Here is a 21,149-nt window from a genome sequence, read left to right as displayed (position 1 = left end):
ACTAAAAGTCAGCTACGCTGAGTGAGTTCTAGTTAATCAATTTAACATACAATACATTCCTATCCTTACTCATACGCATCCGAAGATACGTATTCATACCTTACTTTGCTATTACTTCTTTCACACATACTTTATATACATGCATACGTACTTACATACTTTCTTTCATAAAACCCTATGGTATACCATAAGCTATTCTATCTTAATCATCTAAGATATTATAAGGGTCTGGTCCTAACATCTCAGATATTATAAGGGTCTGGTCCCTATCATCTCAGATATTAGGAGGGTCTGGTCCCTATCATCTCAGATATTATGAGGGTCTGGTCCCTATCATAAGTGCATACTTTACTTGTCTTATGTATATAATATTTACATACACATTCATTCACATAACCATCATATAGTAATAACATTCAATGCACGATCATACACGTATCATATATCTATCACTTAAGATAAGCATTTTAACTGCCACATAGGAGTATGCATACAGCCCCGAAAACATAACCAGGGAATGGGGCTAGAACTCACCTGGAGTCGGTTTCTCTCACCGTTAATGGTAATGCCCTTCCTTAGTTGTGCACGGCTAACTGTACAATACATTAAGCGTGTCAATTATCCATAACTACTACTTCCTACGTCTAACTTAATGAAACTCTCAACTAACAGGGGTCCGGGGCAGCACCCCTAGTAGCGGGGTCTAGGGGCGGCAGCCCCTAGCAGGGTCCAAGGGGCAGAGCCCCTAACAGTCCTTTAACAAAAATGCATCAGAAAATGGATCGGGCCACGTTTTTCATCAATTTAAAAAAAACAATTTCGCATGAAAATTTCGCTTCGCATGGAACTGTTTCGCTTCGCATGAAACTTTTTCGCTTCGCATGACTGTGCGATGCGAAATTCCCGTTTTTGCTTCGCATGGTCATGCGATGCGAAATAACCTTTTTCGCTTCGCATGGCTCATGCGATGCGAAATAACCTTTTTCTTCGTTTTTACCATTTTATGGCCATTTCGCTCCACGACTCTCCCTGGGACCCGATTTAACCCTTTCCAAGGGTTTTGGGTTGTATCAACTTTGTATACTTGCGTTTTATAAGGCCCGAACATCGCATTTTTACCATATAACACTCTCGTGGGCTTATAGCTTATCAAGTTCATGTTTTTCTTCCATCTTACACCCCGATCTATCTTTCTATCGGTTTGCATGTCAAGACTAACCATAAAAAACTTTACCATTTAAACCGAAACCTACCTTTTGCTTCGGGTTCGAGTTCAGATCCGGACAATACGTAGATCTGGATGTGATTCTTGTTATTTGATGATGTCTACACACGAGATTCTTCCTCTTTTTACACGGATTTGGATCCGGAATGTAGAGAGAAAGTGTGTGTATTCTTGAGTGTGTGTGTGGTGAAAGGTAACAAAATGGTGAAAGAGTGGAGAGGTTAGGCTTATATAGGGGGCCATGGCCCCCACAACCCACTCACAATTCCAAATCCAAATATTATCCAAACACTTAACACACGACTAACTTAACGACACACAGTTAGTAACAAAACTTTCCGTCATTTATTATTTAACAAAAGTTGGATGTTACAGTGCACATGTGCGTTAATGTTGTATTACACATACGGACTAATGTGTATTCGATGTGTGTATTAGTCTTATATTGCATATATACAATAGTGTGTATCAAATATGTACAATAGTGTTATATTCTATGCAATAAAAACACTTTTGCATATATGCAATGCACACTATTACACATGTGCACTACACTGACGAGGTTACCGACAAAGTTTTTTTTTTTTTTGGAACCAATAACAACATATAAGAATAATGAAAAAAAAAGAATCTTCAAAAAAAAATTTTAAAAAGTTAAAAATAGTTTTTTAGGAGTTTTTAAGTTTTCTCTTTAAGGGGAGTTTTCACTGAATCCCACCCCTATATATATATATATACACATATTATGTGGATAGGCGTAGAAAATACTATAGCATAGGAAATGCTAGATATATATATATACACACACACATTGTGTAATGGTTGATTTTATGTGGAACCATTGTGGGCGGAAGGGGCCACAGTGGTTGATTTTACATGGAAAATTGAGACACGTAGTACGAACGAATAGTCACGATTTTATCGTAGTTTCAAACTTATATCATAAACTTACACACATACGTATGTACATACAAAGATACAAATGTACATATACACAAACGTAAATACATTTTTTATATACGCGCGTACATACAAACTATGACTGTGAGGTACGTGGAATCGATTTCGTTAAAACTTATGAAACTCACCAACTATTCGTAGTTGACCTGTTTTTAAAATGCTTTTCAGGGATTCAGAAAAGTGGAGTAGATTGCTTATGTGCTACGTGTTTGGATTGTGATCGATGCTGTGTAAATTGGTACAAGCATTCGAATTAGGAATAAAGTAGCTTAATGGGCTGAATTGGTTTGTATCATCTAGTTTGTAAACGAAGTTCGATCGATGTAATATAATGTAAATTAGTTAGTAATGTTTCTTTATGAACAATGTGTTTGATACTAGTTGTGTCTGTTACATTACCGTTTTACGCTTCCACAAATCGCTTAACGGGGTGTGACATATGACACGATTAAACAATTGATATCATAAGTCAGGGGGTGATTGTAAGGCAAAAAAATGGTGACTTGTGATATCAATGTGGCGAAACTCGTTATATATATTATGGTTAATCAATCAGTTTTAGTTGGCACGTAATCCGGGTCCGAAACGAGAGCTTCGATGCGCGCGTTTAGTTTCAATGGGGAGAAAGCTTCTAGAAAGAACATGTTAGGATATAAATATATCATTCTGTTGTCTTTATTTGTGCGTGTTTTGTAAGGTGTAATCAACCACCCAAGGGGAGCTCAACTTGGGTGGGATCGGTTTGTTTATATTGTCAATCTTTCATTACGGATTACGGAGTTGTTCAATATTATCTTTATATTATTTGTTCGCTCGTTTATTTATACCGCGCCCGCCTTGATCGCTTATCAAGAACACAATTCGTTCGATGTTAGATCCGGTGTTAGGGGACCTACAATAATGTAACTGATATCATCCACTGAGTGCCAAGAGTGATAACTGGACATACTTGTATATATCTTCTCTTTTTGAATAAGCAATACACGGTTGAATCATACACTCTTTTAGTTTAGAGTCGAGCTTTGTATTACGAAGAATTATGAAAATGTTTTATGATTATCAGCGTTATTCATCATCATTTATGTTGACGTACTTTTCAAACTGTTTTCAGGTAATCAATAAAAAAAAGGCCATAGTATGAAAACTCTTGGATCAACTTTTTGTCACTTATGCAACTCAATTATTACCATTATAGTGTCTTAATATGAAGTTAAGGAAGGTAACCAAATAAACGATACAACTTATTTCTTTAAAAAGAACATTTTACATATGAGATACAATTTGAAACACTTACTTGAATAAAGTTAGGTCAACAAATTTTAACAAGGAATCAAAAGTGTCCTTCAGTCTTTGCCCTCATCTGTTTTCCGTTGATAGGAGATAGGAAAATTATTGTTCGGCATTATATATAGTATATATATAATTCATGAATTTTTTTCATACTATATGTTGATAGCATGAAGTCTCTCTTTGTTCTCACCAATCAATGATAGAACTGTAGCCGCGATATGCTTTGGGGTGAGACCAGCCTCCTCAATTTGGTCGGATTGAGACCCATGATCAATATATCTATCAGGTATTGTCATTGTTCTCCACTGTAATCAATTAAAGGCATATCAAATCAAGATATCTACAACATATTTCATATTTTTTTTAAGGATAAGGAAAAAGATAAACGTATCAGATAAAATATACTAGTTGCGGTTTATTCTAATTAGGTTATCATTGCACTTCTATTTAGGGATCGCACTGAAACTTAAAAACCGACATAATTAGGACGGATATTACCGACCTATTAGGGTTTGGCACGAGTTTGGGATTAATTTTGAAATGTTTTTTGGGTTTGAGACGGGTAATATATCCGATGACCTGACTTAATTACCCGATAACATTTACCCATTTACCCGATTATATACACGATATACCCGGCATACCTTTTTTACATATATGAAAAAAATTCAAAAAAAAAACATTGTTACGTTGAGTAAAGTTGTTCTAAAAAGAAATCAGCCTTATATATATATATATATATGGAAAAATTCATGTATATTTTAATCTTAACATGAGAACGTAGAAAATAATACCAATTTATAAAAAAAAAATAAGAATGTAAGAGACAATACCAACTACAATACCAATCTATATAAATAATGATTTATAATAAATAATAACAAAGAAAAAAAACCTGAAAATTACAACAAAAGAATCAAAATCAAGAACAAACTAATAACATCAAATAACACCAAATACTTATAATAGCAAAAGAAAAAATCTAATAATAGCAACAAATTATAAATCAACAATACTTAGAACGTCTCATAATCGAAAAATTAGCAAATACGAACAAAAAATAATAGCAAACACCTATAAAAATAAACCTAATAATAACAGCAAATTGGTTATTATTATTTTCATGTTAAGAATAAAATGTATTTGATCATGTTTCTATATATATATATATATATATATATATATATATTATTTGAGAGATTTTATTTTTATGGCAATCGTTGTTTGTAATCGATTATTTATATTTTGTCAAACCCCGATAGAAAACCCGAAATCCGATGGAAAAACCCGAAACTCAACGGGTAATTACCCGATTAAACCCGATGGGTTTGAGACGAGCTTTAATAATCGGGTATGGGTTTGAGAATGCCTAAACCTGACCTATTTTCACTATCTATAGAAGTTCTATAAATAGTTGGTCAATGATATGTACAAGAACTCACTCGTTATTCACTATCTATAAAATGCGAGTTAGCAAAAACTCAAAAAGTGTTGTCACTGAAATACCTTAAGGTTTCCATCAAGTAATTCATTTAATGCCAAGAAATGAGAAACATGAGAGCTAAATCCTCCAATAGAGCCTTCTTCAACTGTGATGAGAACCTCATGCTCATTTGCTAGTTGTTTGATCAAATTTCCATCAAGTGGCTTACAAAATCGTGCATCTGCCACAGTCACAGAGATGCCGACCTCTTGAAGAAGTTCTCTTGCTACTAAACAACTTTGTACCATGGTTCCATATCCTAGTAAGGCCACCCTACTTCCCTCCTTAATCACCCTTCCCCTTCCAACCTATTTGAAGTTTTGATAGTCAGATAAAGGCTCAATTATTGTCATATGTACAATGTGGGAAAATATTATCATTAATACACAAAATACGTACCTCCAATGGAGTTCCTTTGTTATTTGGTGGAATTGAAGAACCTATGCCATTGCTTCTTGGGAACCTGAAGCAGCTAGGACGATCATCGATGGCTGCTGCTGTAGCCACCATATTCATCAGCTCCGCCTCACAAGAAGGAGCCATCACCACCATGTTAGGTAAACAAGCCATGAACGTTGTATCAAATGTACCATAGTGAGTTGGACCATCAACTCCAACCAAACCTGCCCTATCAATAACAAATCTAACAGGAATCTTTTGAAGATCAACATCATGAACCACCTGCATCGTCAAATACATTTACTTAACCACTGTTTTATTCTTTGAATAGTCGCTTTCTTATACTACATTAAAATTTTTAGTGTGTCAAGTCCCAGATCGAAAATCAACACGAAAAAAATGACTAACTCTCGTTTATAATAATCAGAAAACAAAACTCCAAAAACTGATTACAACTCTCAAACCCTAACACGGTTTGACTCTTGATGAACCTTAACTCGGTTCGATTCTTGATGAGCCCTGACTTGGTTGCTTCATAATCTATAATGTCTAACCATAACTCGGCTTATCTAGACTAACCAAACTTGTTAGCCAAGACATTACCAAATATAACAAACCCTAATAATTCTTGGGTTAGGCCTTACACTTGGGCCAAACAACAATTGAGCCAATAATCACCCCACCCCCGGCCCAAATTGTTGTATCTGACTCACCAGACTCACCCCCTAATTTCCTACTCGAAATTGGTAGGTCTTTGACTTCACGCTTGTCATCCTTTTCTTGATTCTCCCAAGACATTTCTTGATCTCTTGCAATGTTATTTAGGCTCAATTCAAGTCCCAGATCGATAATCAACACGAATAAAACGACTAACTCTCGTTTATAATAATCAGAAAATGTAACTAAAAAAAATGATTACAACTCTCAAATCCTAACTCAGTTTGACTTTTGATGAGCCCTAACTTGGTTGCATCAACTTCATAATCGATAATGTCTAACCATAACTCGACTTATATAGACTAACCAAACTTACTAGCCAGGACATTACCAAATATAATAAAACCCTAATAATTCTTGGGCTGGCCCACATTTGGGCCAAACAACAACTGAGCCAACAGCGTGAAGTGATGTTCGATATATGTTACCCTTTATAGTCGTTTTAAAGGTAAATTGTCTTTTGAGATAAAGCAAAATACCAAACTAGATATCCATCATATTGTACAATATCATTTCTTGAAATTTTCACTTAACCACAAGCCAAAGATCTTACTTGATCATAACCTCTTTGTAGGAATGATGAATAAATAGCACAAAACGGTTTCAGCCCTTCAGTTGCTAAACCTGCAGCAAAGGTGACCGCATGCTGCTCGGCTATGCCAACATCAAAACACCTCGTAGGAAACACTTTTTGGAATGCGTTAAGACCGGTGCCTCCACCCATAGCCGCATGAATAGCAACTATTTTGCCGTCATCCTTTGCTTCAGCAATCAAAGAGTCCACAAAATATTGCGTAAACAAGGGTGTTTTGGTCTTGGTTTTCACCTGTTTTCCGGTTTGAGGATCGAATTTCGCAACAACTAAAAGAAATCATATTAGCAAGACTTATGTTTTAATTTCATATGTTCATTTGATTGTAAAACTTGCAATACCATGCATTTTGTCAGCTGCAACTTCAGCTGGGAGGTAACCTTTGCCTTTTTCGGTTACAATGTGGACTAGAACCGGTCCTGCAGCCGGCATGGACTTAATCTTTTCGAAAACATTGACGAGATCTTCAAGATTATGTCCATCCACTGGACCAACGTAGTGCAGCCCCAATTCTTCAAATATGGAAGCCCCTTGGCCCCCTATCATTCCTTTTATGGCAGAATCCACTATTGCCGCAACTTCATGTGTTTTATCCCCTAATTGCTTCGTTACTTCCTATCAATCCCAAAAAGATGACAATTAACCCAATGCACAAATTGATTCCATTTTAAAATATAAGATGTTTCATAAGTTTAAATTTTAATAAAATAACACCTTTAGGATTTATGCTATAAGTTAATAATGTCTTTAATCTTTCTATTATTCACATAATCTCATCTTTTCTCATTGTTTAGATCTTACTTTAGTTTTGACATTTGTATGTCATATACTTGCATTTAGTTGTGTGCAGTGTAGAATTTTATACTCACATGAAACAAATGCACAAATTAATATCCAGTACCTTAAAATGTATGCTCTATAATAAATTTAATAATAAAGTAGCTTGTTTGGGATTTATGCATAAGTTATATATGTGAGTTACATATTTGGCATGTCGTAAACATCAAATAAGGAAAAAAGAAATTGGACCTTTGCGGCTGCGTGTAGTTGTCGAAACTTCTTGCTGGTTTGTAGCCTTGTGAGGGATCGACTGAGAGCCCCAACGGGCGGTGCAGGACCGTCAATAGTGGCTGTGGGTAGGGAGACTTGGCGGTTATCGTTCAAGACTATGATGAGATTGGAGTCAAGGTAGCCTGCATTATTCATAGCCTCGTATGCTTGTCCCGCAGTCATGGCTCCATCCCCAATCACTGCGATTACGTGGTTGTGCTTTCCCAGCAAGTCTCTACCAACCGCCATTCCTGCATGATAACGTAAAAAGAACAATTAATGTCATTCTTTGGATCCAAAACAGTCTCTGTTAAGATAACGACAGAGTATGGAGAGATGGCACTAATAAATTAAATGATACTTGGCTAGGATGCTTTATGACAAGAAAGTAAGATTTTTAATTTTAGAATGTGTTGTATTAATATGAAACTTAGATGTACTATAGTTGGTCAAAACAAATTCACTAACAATTATAATCAACTTAGAATATTTTCAGTCAAAGGGTGGTGGTATTAAATGCCAAATATATATTCTACTTGTCCAAATAAGAGAAGGATGGTGTGTAATTATCATAATTGGGTAAGGTACCAACTTAGGGTACACACCCAATGTTACTAGGGTAGTAATTACGTGGGTTGTACTTATTGATTAGACTATGGGTAGTAAAGGGTTATAAAATAAGACGATCTCTTATATGTGACGTGTAGTCAAAAAAATGGATTGTTTTATGGGTGTAATGGTGTTGTAACTTTAAATATATACATATACATATACATATATATTATGCACACAACATATTAAAAAAATATTATTTTCAAACACTCAAACCAGGAGACAAATAGACCACACCCCCCAAACACACACACAAATCGCCCTAATATTACCTTGGGGGGTTGGAGGGACAGTGTTCAAATCAAAAATCGCCTACTTTGTTGCCCACTACACACGCCCTTAGGGAAGAGGAGAGAGAATGTGTAAATGGGCTCTCAATTTTTACTTATCCAATCATTCAACATCTTTATAATTAATTTTTTAAGCGAAAAAGGAAAAATGGATTTAAGATATTTGAGACGAGTGCAACTAGTAATTGAAGTATTTTAGATAGTTGATAAAATAAATAATATTGCAGTGCAGGATTTATAAAACTTAGGGTCTGTTTGGTATGAGATAATGGAATAAACGTGGTAATGGAATGGATAAAAGAATGGAATGGGTTATTACCCATTCCAGTAAGATGTTTGTTTACCACATGTGAATAAAATGAATCATTACTTTGCATTGTTTGGTATGCAGAAAAAAAAAGAAAATTAAATTAAAATGGTAGTGAGTGGCGGTGGTGTGGGAGGTAGATGGTGGTTGTGGCGTTGGTGGGGCGATGATGGTGGTTAGCGGTTGGCGGTTGCGGGTGGTGTTGGTGGTGGGTGACAGGAGATAATGGTGGTTAGAGGTGAGTAGTGGTAGTGGGGGTGGGTGGGTGGTCGTGGTAACGGTGGAGGGTGGCAGATGATGGTGGCAGTGGCGGTGGTAGCGGTTGAATGCAGTGGTTGGCGACGGGAGATGGTGGTGAGGGGCGAGGGTGAAGGTTGATGGCGGCGGTGGGCGGGTGGCATTGATAGCGATGGTTGGTGGCGTGGGTGGTGGTGGCGGCAACGACGATGGTTGGTCGCGATGGTGGGGGTTGGTGACAGAGACGACGATGGTGGCTGGTGGTGGTGTGTGTGTGTGTTGATGGTGGTGGTGGTGATGAGAGGGTGGTGGAGGTGATATTAGGTGAAAGAGTGAATGGAATGAAAAGAAGTACATGGCGTATGGATGGCATGAAGTTGGGGTGTTTTAAAGGGAATGGAATAGACTAGGTAATAGGTCATTCCATTGGTTTGATCAACCAAACACATTTTTCTTTATTCTTTCACAATGGATCATTCCATTCCATCCTCCATTCCTGTACACCAAACACTACCTTAAGGTTCTAGTGAAGCAGTATTCCTCCCACTCTAATAAAATTTTCACAGCCAGTAAATAAATATAATATGATTAAGATGCCATGGTATTGGTGGTTTATAAGAAGTCTATGGATAATAACAATAGAGTCTGCGCCTTCTACTTTACCACTTTAAACGTACGTTAAGGCTTATAGAAACAATAAGACCATCTGCTATGGGTGTAGGAAGAGGGAGAATTTGGACGCCTTCTGAACGGCCGGCAAGGAGGAGAGTATTTGGGGGGGGGGGGACGGGCAAAAAGCTAGACGTTTAAAAAAAAGTATTTTAACCATTTCTCTAAAATTCATACCATTTTCCCAATTTTACTCAAATAACTTTCATTTTCACACCAGCATATAACCATTTTCACACCATTTTCTCTAAAACTCTGAAACTTTCGCAACCATGAATCCTAATTCCAACCCAAACCCAAACCCAAACCCGAACCCGAACACAAGCTAGAGCTCAAACTCGAACCCAAACCCAAACCCGTGGGATCCGAGTTGTATGTGGTGGGCTAGTTCGCTCGCAAATAACGTCGACCTTAACAACCCGTTCAGTGCAAACCAACAACGACCCGTGATTCCTCCACCCATGCAATCGTTTAACCCCGATATGTTCATTCGATCGCCAATGCCGTATACGTCTTTGCAAGTACCCCCAAACCCAAATACCCGAAACACAAATACCTGACACGCAAATACCCGAAACACAAGCAAGGTTGCAAAAGTCGCAAGGCGGACCCTAGGCGGCCGACTGGGGAGTTGGGTGTACTTGGAGTACTCGGGGAGTACTCGAAAATGGTAAATATAAAGACAATTAATTTTTAGATATTAAATATATGTCAAATATCATAAGTATGCTAAGACTTATAACAAAATAAGCGAATATCGATATAAACAAGAGAATATATACTTTTATATACTAAATTATTCTAAAATTTGCTACTAATTAACTAAAAAAAGTGATATTTTTTGATAATATTATAGAACTATGAATTATGTTTTCTTTTTTAAGTAAAACTCGGCAAAAGTTAACCGACTAGATGCGATTCTGGCTGGGGTTGACCACATTTGATCGATTCTCAGTAACTAGGCGGAGTAGAAGAAACTCTCATCGGCGCCATACCTTGGAGTGAGTACTCGGAGAGTACTCGGCCTTAGAGACCTACTTTTACAACATTGAACACAAGTACCCGAAACGCAAGTCCGCCTTAAAAAAAGAAGTCATAAAAAAAAGATTCCGGGTCACGATCAAAAAACCGAAAAGGTCGAAAGACAAATGTGGGGAGCGGATGAGGAGTTGGTGTTAGCGCGTGCGTGGATCGACTCATCCGAAGACTCGATTCAAGGTAAACTATAAAAATATTTATATGTTTTCCATGTTTTATTTTTTTTGCTTACTAATGCTAAGTGTTTTCAATGTAAACTATAAAAATATTTATATGTTTTCCATGTTTCATGTTTTTGTTTAGTAATACTAAGCTTTTATATGTATCGAAGGTGACGGTAAACATTCCCTAGAGTTTTGGGACGAAATACGCACTAAATTCTTTGCTACAATGGATCGAGGTGAGTACCGCGGGAATGATTCTGTCTACAACAAATGGAAGACAATACGCACAAAAATAACTACCTTCACCAACATTCACACCCGCGTTAACAATAATAGAAAAGGCGGCATGAGCGATGCCAGCGTGATGGAGGCATGCTTAAAACAATACAGTGCCGTTTATCATGGAGATTTCAATATGATTGAAATTTGAATAGAATGAATAAGCTCGCCAAAGTGGCATCCGGTCCCGACATCATCACTGCGACCGTCTAAACGGTCAAAGACAACGTCTACTTCGGCCAATCAATCGCTGTCTCAACCCATGTCGGATGGTCGTTGTCAAATTAATCTAAACGAGTTGGATCCCGAATTTATTTTTGATGAACCGGATGAGTTGCAACGTCCGATAGGAAGAGATAAAGCCAAGGCGGTGGCTAAAGTTGGAGGATCTTAGTCTAGAACGACATCCTCAATGAGTTCCAAAGTGAGCTCGCGTTTTGACAACTTGGAGCTCAAACTAACCGAGATGGTCAACGCTAAAAAAAACAAACAAGAGGAACTCATGAGAATGCACGAAGAAAGAAAGACGATGCATGCGGAATACAAAGCGATGCATGAAGAAAGACAAAAGGTTCACTTGGAGCGGAAGCGAGAAAAAGGAATTCGAACTCCTCACAAAGGATTTATCGCATCTAGATCCTCCCACGCGGGCGTTGATAGAAAAAAGAAAAGCAATGATATTGGCCAAATATGCAAACGAGGACAATGAATATTAGTAATATTTTTATTTTTTTTATTTGTATGTTTTTATTTTTTTTTTTTAATTGTATGGTTTTTATTTTTATTTAAATTTAAATCTTGGTATTACTATATATTATTTAATTTTTATTATATTATGTTAAAGGGCTTCGAAACTCCCTCAGTATAGAGGGGCATTATACCTTGCGGCTTCGATGCTACAAAGCCCACGTGACGCTGACGTGATATTGTGGAGGGGCTTGGAAGCCCCCCACCATAACGGATAGTCTAAATACAAATTTATGTGTGCAGAACTCTATGTTAATTTATCTTATTTTTTCCTAGTCATATAGGTTTTTAAAGATAATGCGACCTCTCTATCTCTAAAATAAGGTACGTATATTCTATTAATACCCTTACTATTAGCTGGACTTTTACAAATAACTAGTGATTTATTCGCGTGTTGCGCGGTAAAATCGGTCAGCAAAACCCGGGTGTTGCAGTGGAGAATAGACGCGAATTTAGTCAATAGTAGCTACGTCCGTTACAGTATTAGAACTAAAACAAAATGGAAATAAAAAAAATAAGAATAAGAATTGAGGTAGGCCAATGGGGGTAGCGTCAGTTGGTCCCGGACGACAGCAGCTAGTCAACGCGAATTTAGTATACTAGCTAGGGTTGGCAATTCGTGTCTTAACAGGTATGAAACGACGCGCTGAACACAAGTATCAAACATGAATACGACTCGTTTAACTACTTTGTAGTCATGACTACAAGACAGTTTTAAGTTTCATGTACCAATAAGGGAAATTATTTAAGAAAATTAAAAAATCACATACCTCACTTTTTTGCTTAACAGATTTTATCGTGTATTTAACAGATACCCAATTGCCAGCCCTAATACTAGCTATGTTCGTTATGGTACTAGAGCTAAAACAAAACGAAAACAAAAAATAAAAACAAAAATTAAGGTGAGCCAATGGGGAGACGTTGCGGTCGGTCCCAGACGCTGAGGCAGCGACCCTAGGACACTCGTATAACATATTATAATTTTCTTTGTTACCATATTTAAAACAATGTTTATTTGGTTGGTAAACCCGAGCGTTGGTAAAACCTGATCATCGAAACGTCGAGTCGACTCATATTCGAGCGTTTGTGGTGGTGAGTCGGTAAAACTGGGGCGCTGGTAAAAATCCAAGCTTTTCGGTGGTGGGTGAATGCGAATTTCATAGATTTCGTTTACATTTGTTACGGTATCAGAACTAAAATAAAGTTTGGCAAAACCCGGGCATTGGTAAAACTCAAGCATTGTAGGTACTGGACATTGCGCGATGAGTCGGTAAAACCCGAGCATTGTTAGCCCCGAACGTTGTGGCGGTAAATCAACACGATTTCAGTAAAACAAAAAACATAATGCTTGTTACGTATCTAGAAAAAAAACATTTAACCAATAAAAAAATGAAAAACCAAATTCTGGACTATTAAGGTGGTGCCATTTAGCCCAATTAGGGCCTTGCGGCACCAACTAAAACATAGATTCTTCAAATTAATATATTTAAAAAAACTAAAAAATGTAGCGACACTCATACAACTTATTGTATAATCTGAGCGTTTGCTTGTATGGTTAAACCTGGACGTTGATAAAACCTGAGTGTTATTCAGGGTGTTGTCGGTGAAGTCTAGGCGTTCGTATAACTTGAGCTTTAAAACCTGGTCGTTAATAGCCAATTTCCAAGTTTACCCTTAAACACACACGCCTAACATTAATAAACAATATTGATGGACTCAATTTTCAAGGGCATTATTGTTATTTGGTAAGCAAAAAAAGTAATCATTCAATCTACCTTAAACTTTGTGTTTTTCAAACCATGACACTTTTAATGGGACGGAGGCATTATTATTATTATTATTATTATTATTATTATTATTATTATTATTATTATTATGTGTTTGTTCGATTACATATATAACATCTCACGATTCCTATGTTTGAATCCAATATAGTATCCGTTTGTTTATTTTTTTTTATTTTTAGTCATATAAAGGGCTTTGCTCAATGTAATGATAATAAGAATGTAAATAAACATGTAAAAGGGCAGTAACACCCCTGAGTTAACATCAAATTTAGACCGAGTTAACAACTTGGATGAAATTGGCAACGGCTGTGAAATATCAAGGGTCTTATTGCGAAAAAAATATTTTTGGAAGAAATTCACAAATGTGACCAAACTTCAGGGACGATTTTGGCACTGTACTCATATAATAAAGAAATAGTGAAAGACATGTCTACCCTTGACATAACGATTCAATTTAACGAAGTTATTGATTTGGATGCAATTGGCAAAAATAAGGAAATGTGGGTGGTCCATATGCAAAAAATAAACTTTTTGAACTAAATTTGCATTATTTGTCAAACCATAAGAACAAAAATAACACTTTATTCAATATAATATTTCAAGTAACCATACTTTACTATCTGAGTGGGCTTATGTGCAATTACTTGTCTAGCCCACGTTGCAACCCTATAACAGGGACAGGGTGACAGGCGCCGGTGTCATGTGGACAGTGGATTTATCCATGGCTATAGGTGAGTGATGAGAGAAGCGGGAAAGAGAAAAATGTTTGTAGAGTTATAGAAACGTTTTAAATTTATATAGAAAAGACATCATATTTTTTTCTCTCCAATACTCATAACATTCTAAATGAATATTTAAATTATAAAAGCCTCACTTACATAATTTGATGGATAGAATATGAATGCAAAATTACTTCAGGTATTTGGAAACAGAAAAGTGGGCTTGAAAGGATAAAAATATGCTTCAAAGTTTTTAAATGTGAATACTATTAAGTTTAATTCCTTTTAGTTTGTAGGTTATTGATGTTTTGCTAATAAAACACTTTAGGAACAAATAAAATCATATTAAATAAGAGCATTCTCAGCTGCTTCTTTAAAAAATTGTGAGAGAAATTTTAAAATTTTTTAGAGGATTATAAGTGGTTGTGAGTGAAAAAGAGAGAAAATTATTTAAAAAAAATGAGTAAATTTGGAGAAACACTGTTCATCATTTATTTATCTTACTACATTAATAAAAGAAAATGTTAAAGCTTAGGTGTTAAGCCCATATTTCTCCTAATTCATGATCTCTTTTCTCATTCAAATTCTAGCTAATTAACACATGGTGTTTCTAAAAACATGATATTTTAGTACTTTCGTTAACCCCATTTGTTTTTTCTATTAAGTCTACATTAAATTAATTCATAAGTATTTTGAGAACCGCAACTGAAATAGCGGATCTTATTTATCTTTATTATTTGACAAAACCCGTGTAATACATCGGTTCAAAAGCTAGTTTTTTTAATATATTTGAAAATGGTTGTGAGTGAATGAGAGTATTAATATATTGATAAATATGTAAAAAAATAGTATTTAATTGTATATAAGAGAGAAGTTATAGTCTTTTAAATATAACTATAGATATAAGGATAGAAAAGCTGTCAAGAATGCTTTAAGAGTTTTCAAATATTTGAAGGATATATTACAAAGAATAAAATGAAAGTCTTTAAAATAACAAACTTTATAAGAATATCATCTGACATAATATGACAACTTTTTAAGACTTTTAAAATCCATATTTAGACGCATAGCTGCAGAAGGTGAATTTACCTAGACCAGCAGAAATGCTAGTGGAGCTATGGCCTGTACCAAAGGCATCATGAAGACTCTCATCTCTCTTAGGGTACCCTGCGAGTCCACCCGTTTGTCTAATCGTTCTCATTCTCGACCTCCTACCTGTCAATATTTTGTGTGGGTACGCCTATATGTAACATAAGACGTGTTATCACAATTTCTTTACTTTTAAAATTGCATACATTACACAAAAATATAACTCCAAATATTAATTATACTACCTGATGACCAACATCCCAGATGATCTTGTCATCGGGAGAGTTAAAAACATGATGGAGTGAGATGGTTAACTCAACCACCCCCAAGCTTGAACTCAGGTGACCACCGGTCTTTGACACTATATATACTATCTCTTCTCGGAGTTCACTAGCTAATTGTACCAGCTCCTACACAATTTCATAACGTCACGTGAATTATATAAAATGATTCATTTTGTGTTGTTTTCCTTTTTAATTCTTAGTTATGACCCGAAAAAACATACGTCCTTGTCTAGTTATTTTCATGTCTTAAATTGTCTAGCTACCAAATGGGAGGATTAATATGGTATCTAAAAGTTAATTTAATTAAATTAATTGAAAATAAATTATTAAGTTGATATTTAGTTATTTACCATATGCCTATATAACTAAACAGATTTTCTTGTGATGCTTTTCTGTTTGACCACTAAATTTTTTTTTAATGTTTTAATATTATTTATTTTTTCATCTAAAAGATTCGATCACTCATCCCTTTGGAAAAGCCAATCCTTATCTATTAGGCCAAAGACACTTTTTGTATTGAAAGAAAATTCAATAATACTTAAGATGATGTAATTACCTCGAGACAGAGATTCTTCATATGAATTGGATAATTAATGGTCTCCAAGATTGGAGTTTTCGGCTTCTGCCCAGAGTACTTGAGGTTGGTTGATGTGGTCCCATTAGACTTCGCGATTGCTAGGCCCTCTTGCTTATTAGGTGTGCTATCTTTTGCAATAGCTACGATTCCCATAAACTAGTAAAATCAAGAAATAATATGATCAAAATCATCAAAATATCTACATGCAAAAACATTAAGCATGTTCTTTTAGTTAGGAGAATAGTTTATGATCATTTTAAGGATGAGACACATATAGACTGTAGAACATAAAATGCCGAACCCTTCGTCTGTTTAACGGCATGATCGCATTGGCGGGCATGGGAACAAATTCACTCTTGAAAGCACCACATAAAGCCATTTCTTGGTGTAATTCTAGAAAACACCAAAGAAAATAGCTAGGAGGGAGTTTGGGGGTTGATTCGAAATTTTTGAAGAGGGCTTTAGACCCTTTTATAAGCCACCCAAGAGAAGAGTTTAGATTAAATATGGAATATAGTCAAACTAAATCACGTGACATGTTTGCAAAATCAATATTAGAGCATCCATATGAATGTCCTCCATATTACCGTGAATCTTCTTTATATTATATAAAATAGTTACAAGGGTTTGTGAGTGTAAAAGACAGAAAATTTTATTTATAAATAAATTTAAAGAATATTTTTCACCATTTATAATTTTTTTCAAATCTTGAGCTCAAGTGTGTGAAAAGCAGGGCCGGCCTAAGAGGCATCCGAGCCGCACCTTCAGCCGGGGCATCTTTTCTTCAGGAGCACACACACACACACATATATATAGGGAGAGGATCAAAAGAAAACTTACCTTTGTAGAGAAAACTAAAAAACTTCTAAAAACTCATAAAGACTTATTTTTAATTAAAAATAAAAAAAAATTTCAAAATTCTGTTTTAACCATTATTCTTATATTTTCGTATATTTCGCTCGAAAAAAAAACCCCGCTGTAATGCACATACGTATTACTGTGCGATACCGTTGTATTACACATGTGTATTGCTATGTACGTATGTTTAATAGTGTTTTATTGTATATATTCAATACTGTGTATTGTATATGTGTAGTAGTGTTGTATTATATGGAAAAAAATAATAATAAAATAAAAGTCGATGTGGTGCACATGTGTGTTAATGTTGTATTACACATACGTACTAATGTGTATTCGATATGTGTATTAATCTTATATTGCATATATACAATAGTGTGTATCAAATATGTGCAATAATGTTGTATTCTATGCAATACAAACACTTTTGCATATATGCAATGCACACTATTACACATGCGCACTATACCGACGAGGTTACCGACAAGTTCTTTTTTTTTTTTGAACCAGTAACAACATATAAGAATAATGGAAAAAAAAGAAACTTCAAAAAAACATTTTAAAAAAAGTTAAAAATAGTTTTTTAGAAGTTTTTAGGAGTTTTTAAGTTTTCTCTTTAAGAGGAGTTTTCACTAGAACCCACCCCTATATATATATATATATATATATAATTATGTAATATAATTGATTTTTATCATCTAAAAATTATAGAAACCAAAAATTTTTTTTGATTCATAGTCCATTCGGTAAATTTTAGGCTATTGGCACAAATCACTAAACCAAAATCAATAAGTAAAAGAAAATAATAAACCCTCACAAAAAAAAAGGGAACTTTATATGAAATTGAGATCATTAGACACATTGGATATTTTTGGCAAGGAGATTTTAGAAGCTTTTAGGGCTTCAAGCTTTAAGCTTTTAAAAAAAGCTCATACTCAATTAAAAGCCTTGCTTGGTTGAAGGAGCTTGAAGCTTTTAGTTCATGAGAAAAAACTCATTTTTTAAACGCTACTACTGCTAGCGTTTGTGAACAAGCCACAAGCTTTTACATTTGAATTTACAAGTTTGGTACTTGAACTTTCATCGACTTTTGTAAATTTATATAATAGTTACATATTTTACCCTTATTCAAAACTAACTACCCCATGACTTTTTAAAAGTCCATAACTTTTTGACTTGTTAATATTTTTTTTTAAAACAAATTACATCATAAAAAAGAGCATTTTATTCTCTTTAATTTTAGTATGATATTGCTATACTTTTTTACCGGTTATAATTGGCAACAAGTCGAGTCAAACGAGCTTGGGTCATGTGTAAGACCAAATTAGGGTCAGAACGAGTCCATAAAAAAATGTTAGTTTAGCTCGGTTCGTGTCGGTACGGTTTTGAGTTGAAAGGGGCGGGGTCAGAACATGTTTCAGATTAAAACGGTGTCGGGTTGGAAAGGGTTTCAGATCAAAAGAGGTGGGGTTTAAAAAATTATCTATTTGAAATTACTGTATATTTTAGCTTTGTTTCTTGATTTTCGCCATCGATTACACGCTTACTGTCTTTGCACGAAGTACACGTCTGCATTCGGGTTATGCGTGCACTAATATCAAGTGAATCACGTACCGACACTGATTATGCGGTTGATGTCAAGTTGCACGCGCGCTCCGCCGCACCACGCTGGCATCCAATTAGTTTTATTAAAAGCTTCAGCTACTCTGCAAAATACCTAAATATATCTAAAAAGCTCCAGCTACTCTGACAAACACCTAAATATATATAAAAAGCTACAACTAACAGCTACAGCTTCCAGCTAACAGCCACCAGCTAGTTTTGGCAAACATACCCATTGTATACATTGTAATTTAAAAAGGCCTATTGAAGTTTTGAGACATTTGAACGAGACTTAAGAAAAATTTTCAAATACAAGGATTGCATATCACATATTGTTAACTATTCAAGTCAGGGTGCCATCTGCAGAAAGAGATTTTTCAAAGTACGTAAAAGTTATTAAAATCTTACTTACAATCTACAATGCCCTATAAAAGACTTAATGTATTGACGATGATAGCTACCGGGAGTGAAATCTTAGATAATATAAAATGCGAAGAGTTGGTCAAACAATTTGCTGTTAAGAACGCTAGGAGAGCTTCACGAATCAATGGGTAGCCATTAGATATTGAATTTGGTTTTATGATATATTTTTGATACTTTTATTGTTATAACTTTAATATCGTCTAAAAATTAGCTTATATATATGTTATATATTTCGTTACTTGTTACTCATTAGGGCCTACGAACCTTTTTATTGCGGCCCGGCCGGTGCATATAAATTCTAGGGGACTGCCCTGGTGAAAAGAATAGAGTAAAATGGTGTATAAATTCTTGAAGACGGCTATGATGAAAAGAATAATGTAAAATGGTGTTTGGGATAAAGGCTTAGGGTTTAAAGAGTATTTAAACTCTTAGCCAACGGACCCTTAAGTCTACCACTTCTCCTCTAGCCCATTATTTAATCTAAGTACACTTTGATAGGAGTGTACCCTTGGATCTCACAGGAGTCTCCTCTTGTTGGGCTATGGGACAATGGGTTTGTTGCCTGTCAGACAGCATTGAAGGCGGCCTCGGGTAAGGTTGTTAAACACGAGAAAGCTTGTTTGGAGAATCAACACGTGTTTATCCCCTTTTTCTTTAACACTTTTGGTTACTTAGCTCTAGATGCCGTGGACCTTCTAAACATAGTTCAAAAAGTCATGCATAGCAATTTATCGGCTCATAAGAATCAAAATTTTGTTTTTAGTAGGATTGGGTTTGCTATCCAAAAGAGGGTTGCGGGGCAGCTTGTTTCCCGCTTACCTGCCACTTCATTGTAAATCGTTTGGTTGGTTTCAACGAATTATTACGTAAAATAAATAAAAATCACTGGGGTTTAACTTCAATAACCTCACTAGTATAATAAAATTCTATTTCGTTATTTATTCGAAAATTGGGTCGTTACATAATTGTTGTGGAAGTGGCGGTTGATTATTGTGAAGCATTAGTAGTTTTTACAACTTTTAGTCTTGTTTGGTCATTTCAGTTGTTTGTGGAATAACCGTTCCCAAAAATGTGCCAACCATTTGCTTTGGTTGACAAATAGGGGTTCTGCATTTATTACATTTTGAGAAATTACTTACAGCTTTTGAGAAACAACGGATAGTTGCTTCTTTTGGGTAGCAATTGCCATTAAGTATTTTCCATGTTCAGCAATAATTCGTAATTGCCATTAAGTATTTTCCATGTTCAGCAATAATTCGTCGGTCTTTAGTCATTTCAGAAAGGGAAAATCCTTAAAATAGCCCATCTACAAAATAAGATTCCAACTTTGTCCTCTAAACTTAATATTTTCAAAAATGGCCGCTCTAACTCATCTTTGACCATGTATTAGAAAAGCTAATGCGTCTTTGACGACATGTTAGCATAACACGTCGTCAAAGACGCGTTGGATTTCCTAATACATGGTTAAAAACGCCAACACGTTGTCAAAGACGCGGTAGATTTCCTAACACATGGTTAAAGATGAGTTAGGCCTTCAAACACGTAGTCAAAGATATGTTAGCATCAAATGCGTAGTCGAAGATATGTTAGCTTTTTTGTTTGTTTTTTTAATATTAATTTTTTATAACTAGTTTAACTTATATTTGTTTTTCTTTTATAACTTTTAATATATAAAAGTTTTATATTATTTCGAATATACCGACGAGACATGCTTACTTTTACCTACCGACCGACATAAACTAACTCAAACT

General features: G+C 35.3%; 1 protein-coding gene across 1 annotated transcript; it reads right to left on the bottom strand.

Moving 5' to 3' along the window:
- Window positions 1-3,624: 3,624 nt before the first annotated feature.
- LOC143607490 (putative 1-deoxy-D-xylulose-5-phosphate synthase 2, chloroplastic) lies at window positions 3,625-16,697 on the bottom strand. The gene is made up of 9 exons (XM_077082924.1): window positions 16,495-16,697; window positions 15,900-16,064; window positions 15,655-15,805; window positions 7,696-7,967; window positions 7,008-7,281; window positions 6,628-6,935; window positions 5,358-5,639; window positions 4,982-5,266; window positions 3,625-3,780 (listed from the first exon to the last, which is right to left on the bottom strand). Exons 1-9 carry the CDS (start codon window positions 16,666-16,668, stop codon window positions 3,628-3,630), a joined length of 2,064 nt encoding a protein of 687 aa, XP_076939039.1. The 5' UTR covers window positions 16,669-16,697; the 3' UTR covers window positions 3,625-3,627.
- Window positions 16,698-21,149: the final 4,452 nt, after the last annotated feature.

The sequence above is a fragment of the Bidens hawaiensis genome, unplaced genomic scaffold, assembly GCF_021521415.1.
Source record: "Bidens hawaiensis isolate Kalapana, Puna unplaced genomic scaffold, B.hawaiensis_p1.1 tig00082958_1, whole genome shotgun sequence".
Classification (NCBI taxonomy): Eukaryota; Viridiplantae; Streptophyta; class Magnoliopsida; order Asterales; family Asteraceae; genus Bidens; species Bidens hawaiensis.
This window is presented reverse-complemented; position numbering and strand designations above follow the sequence as displayed.

Excerpts from the sequence above, each read along its gene's own strand:
- LOC143607490 (XM_077082924.1), bottom strand. The coding sequence starts at position 16,668 with ATGGGAATCGTAGCTATTGCAAAAGATAGCACACCTAATAAGCAAGAG. Across the intron at positions 7,282-7,695 it reads AACTACACGCAGCCGCAAAG|GAAGTAACGAAGCAATTAGG; the intron begins GTCCAATTTCTT and ends TGGGATTGATAG. Across the intron at positions 6,936-7,007 it reads TGCAGCTGACAAAATGCATG|TTGTTGCGAAATTCGATCCT; the intron begins GTATTGCAAGTT and ends GATTTCTTTTAG.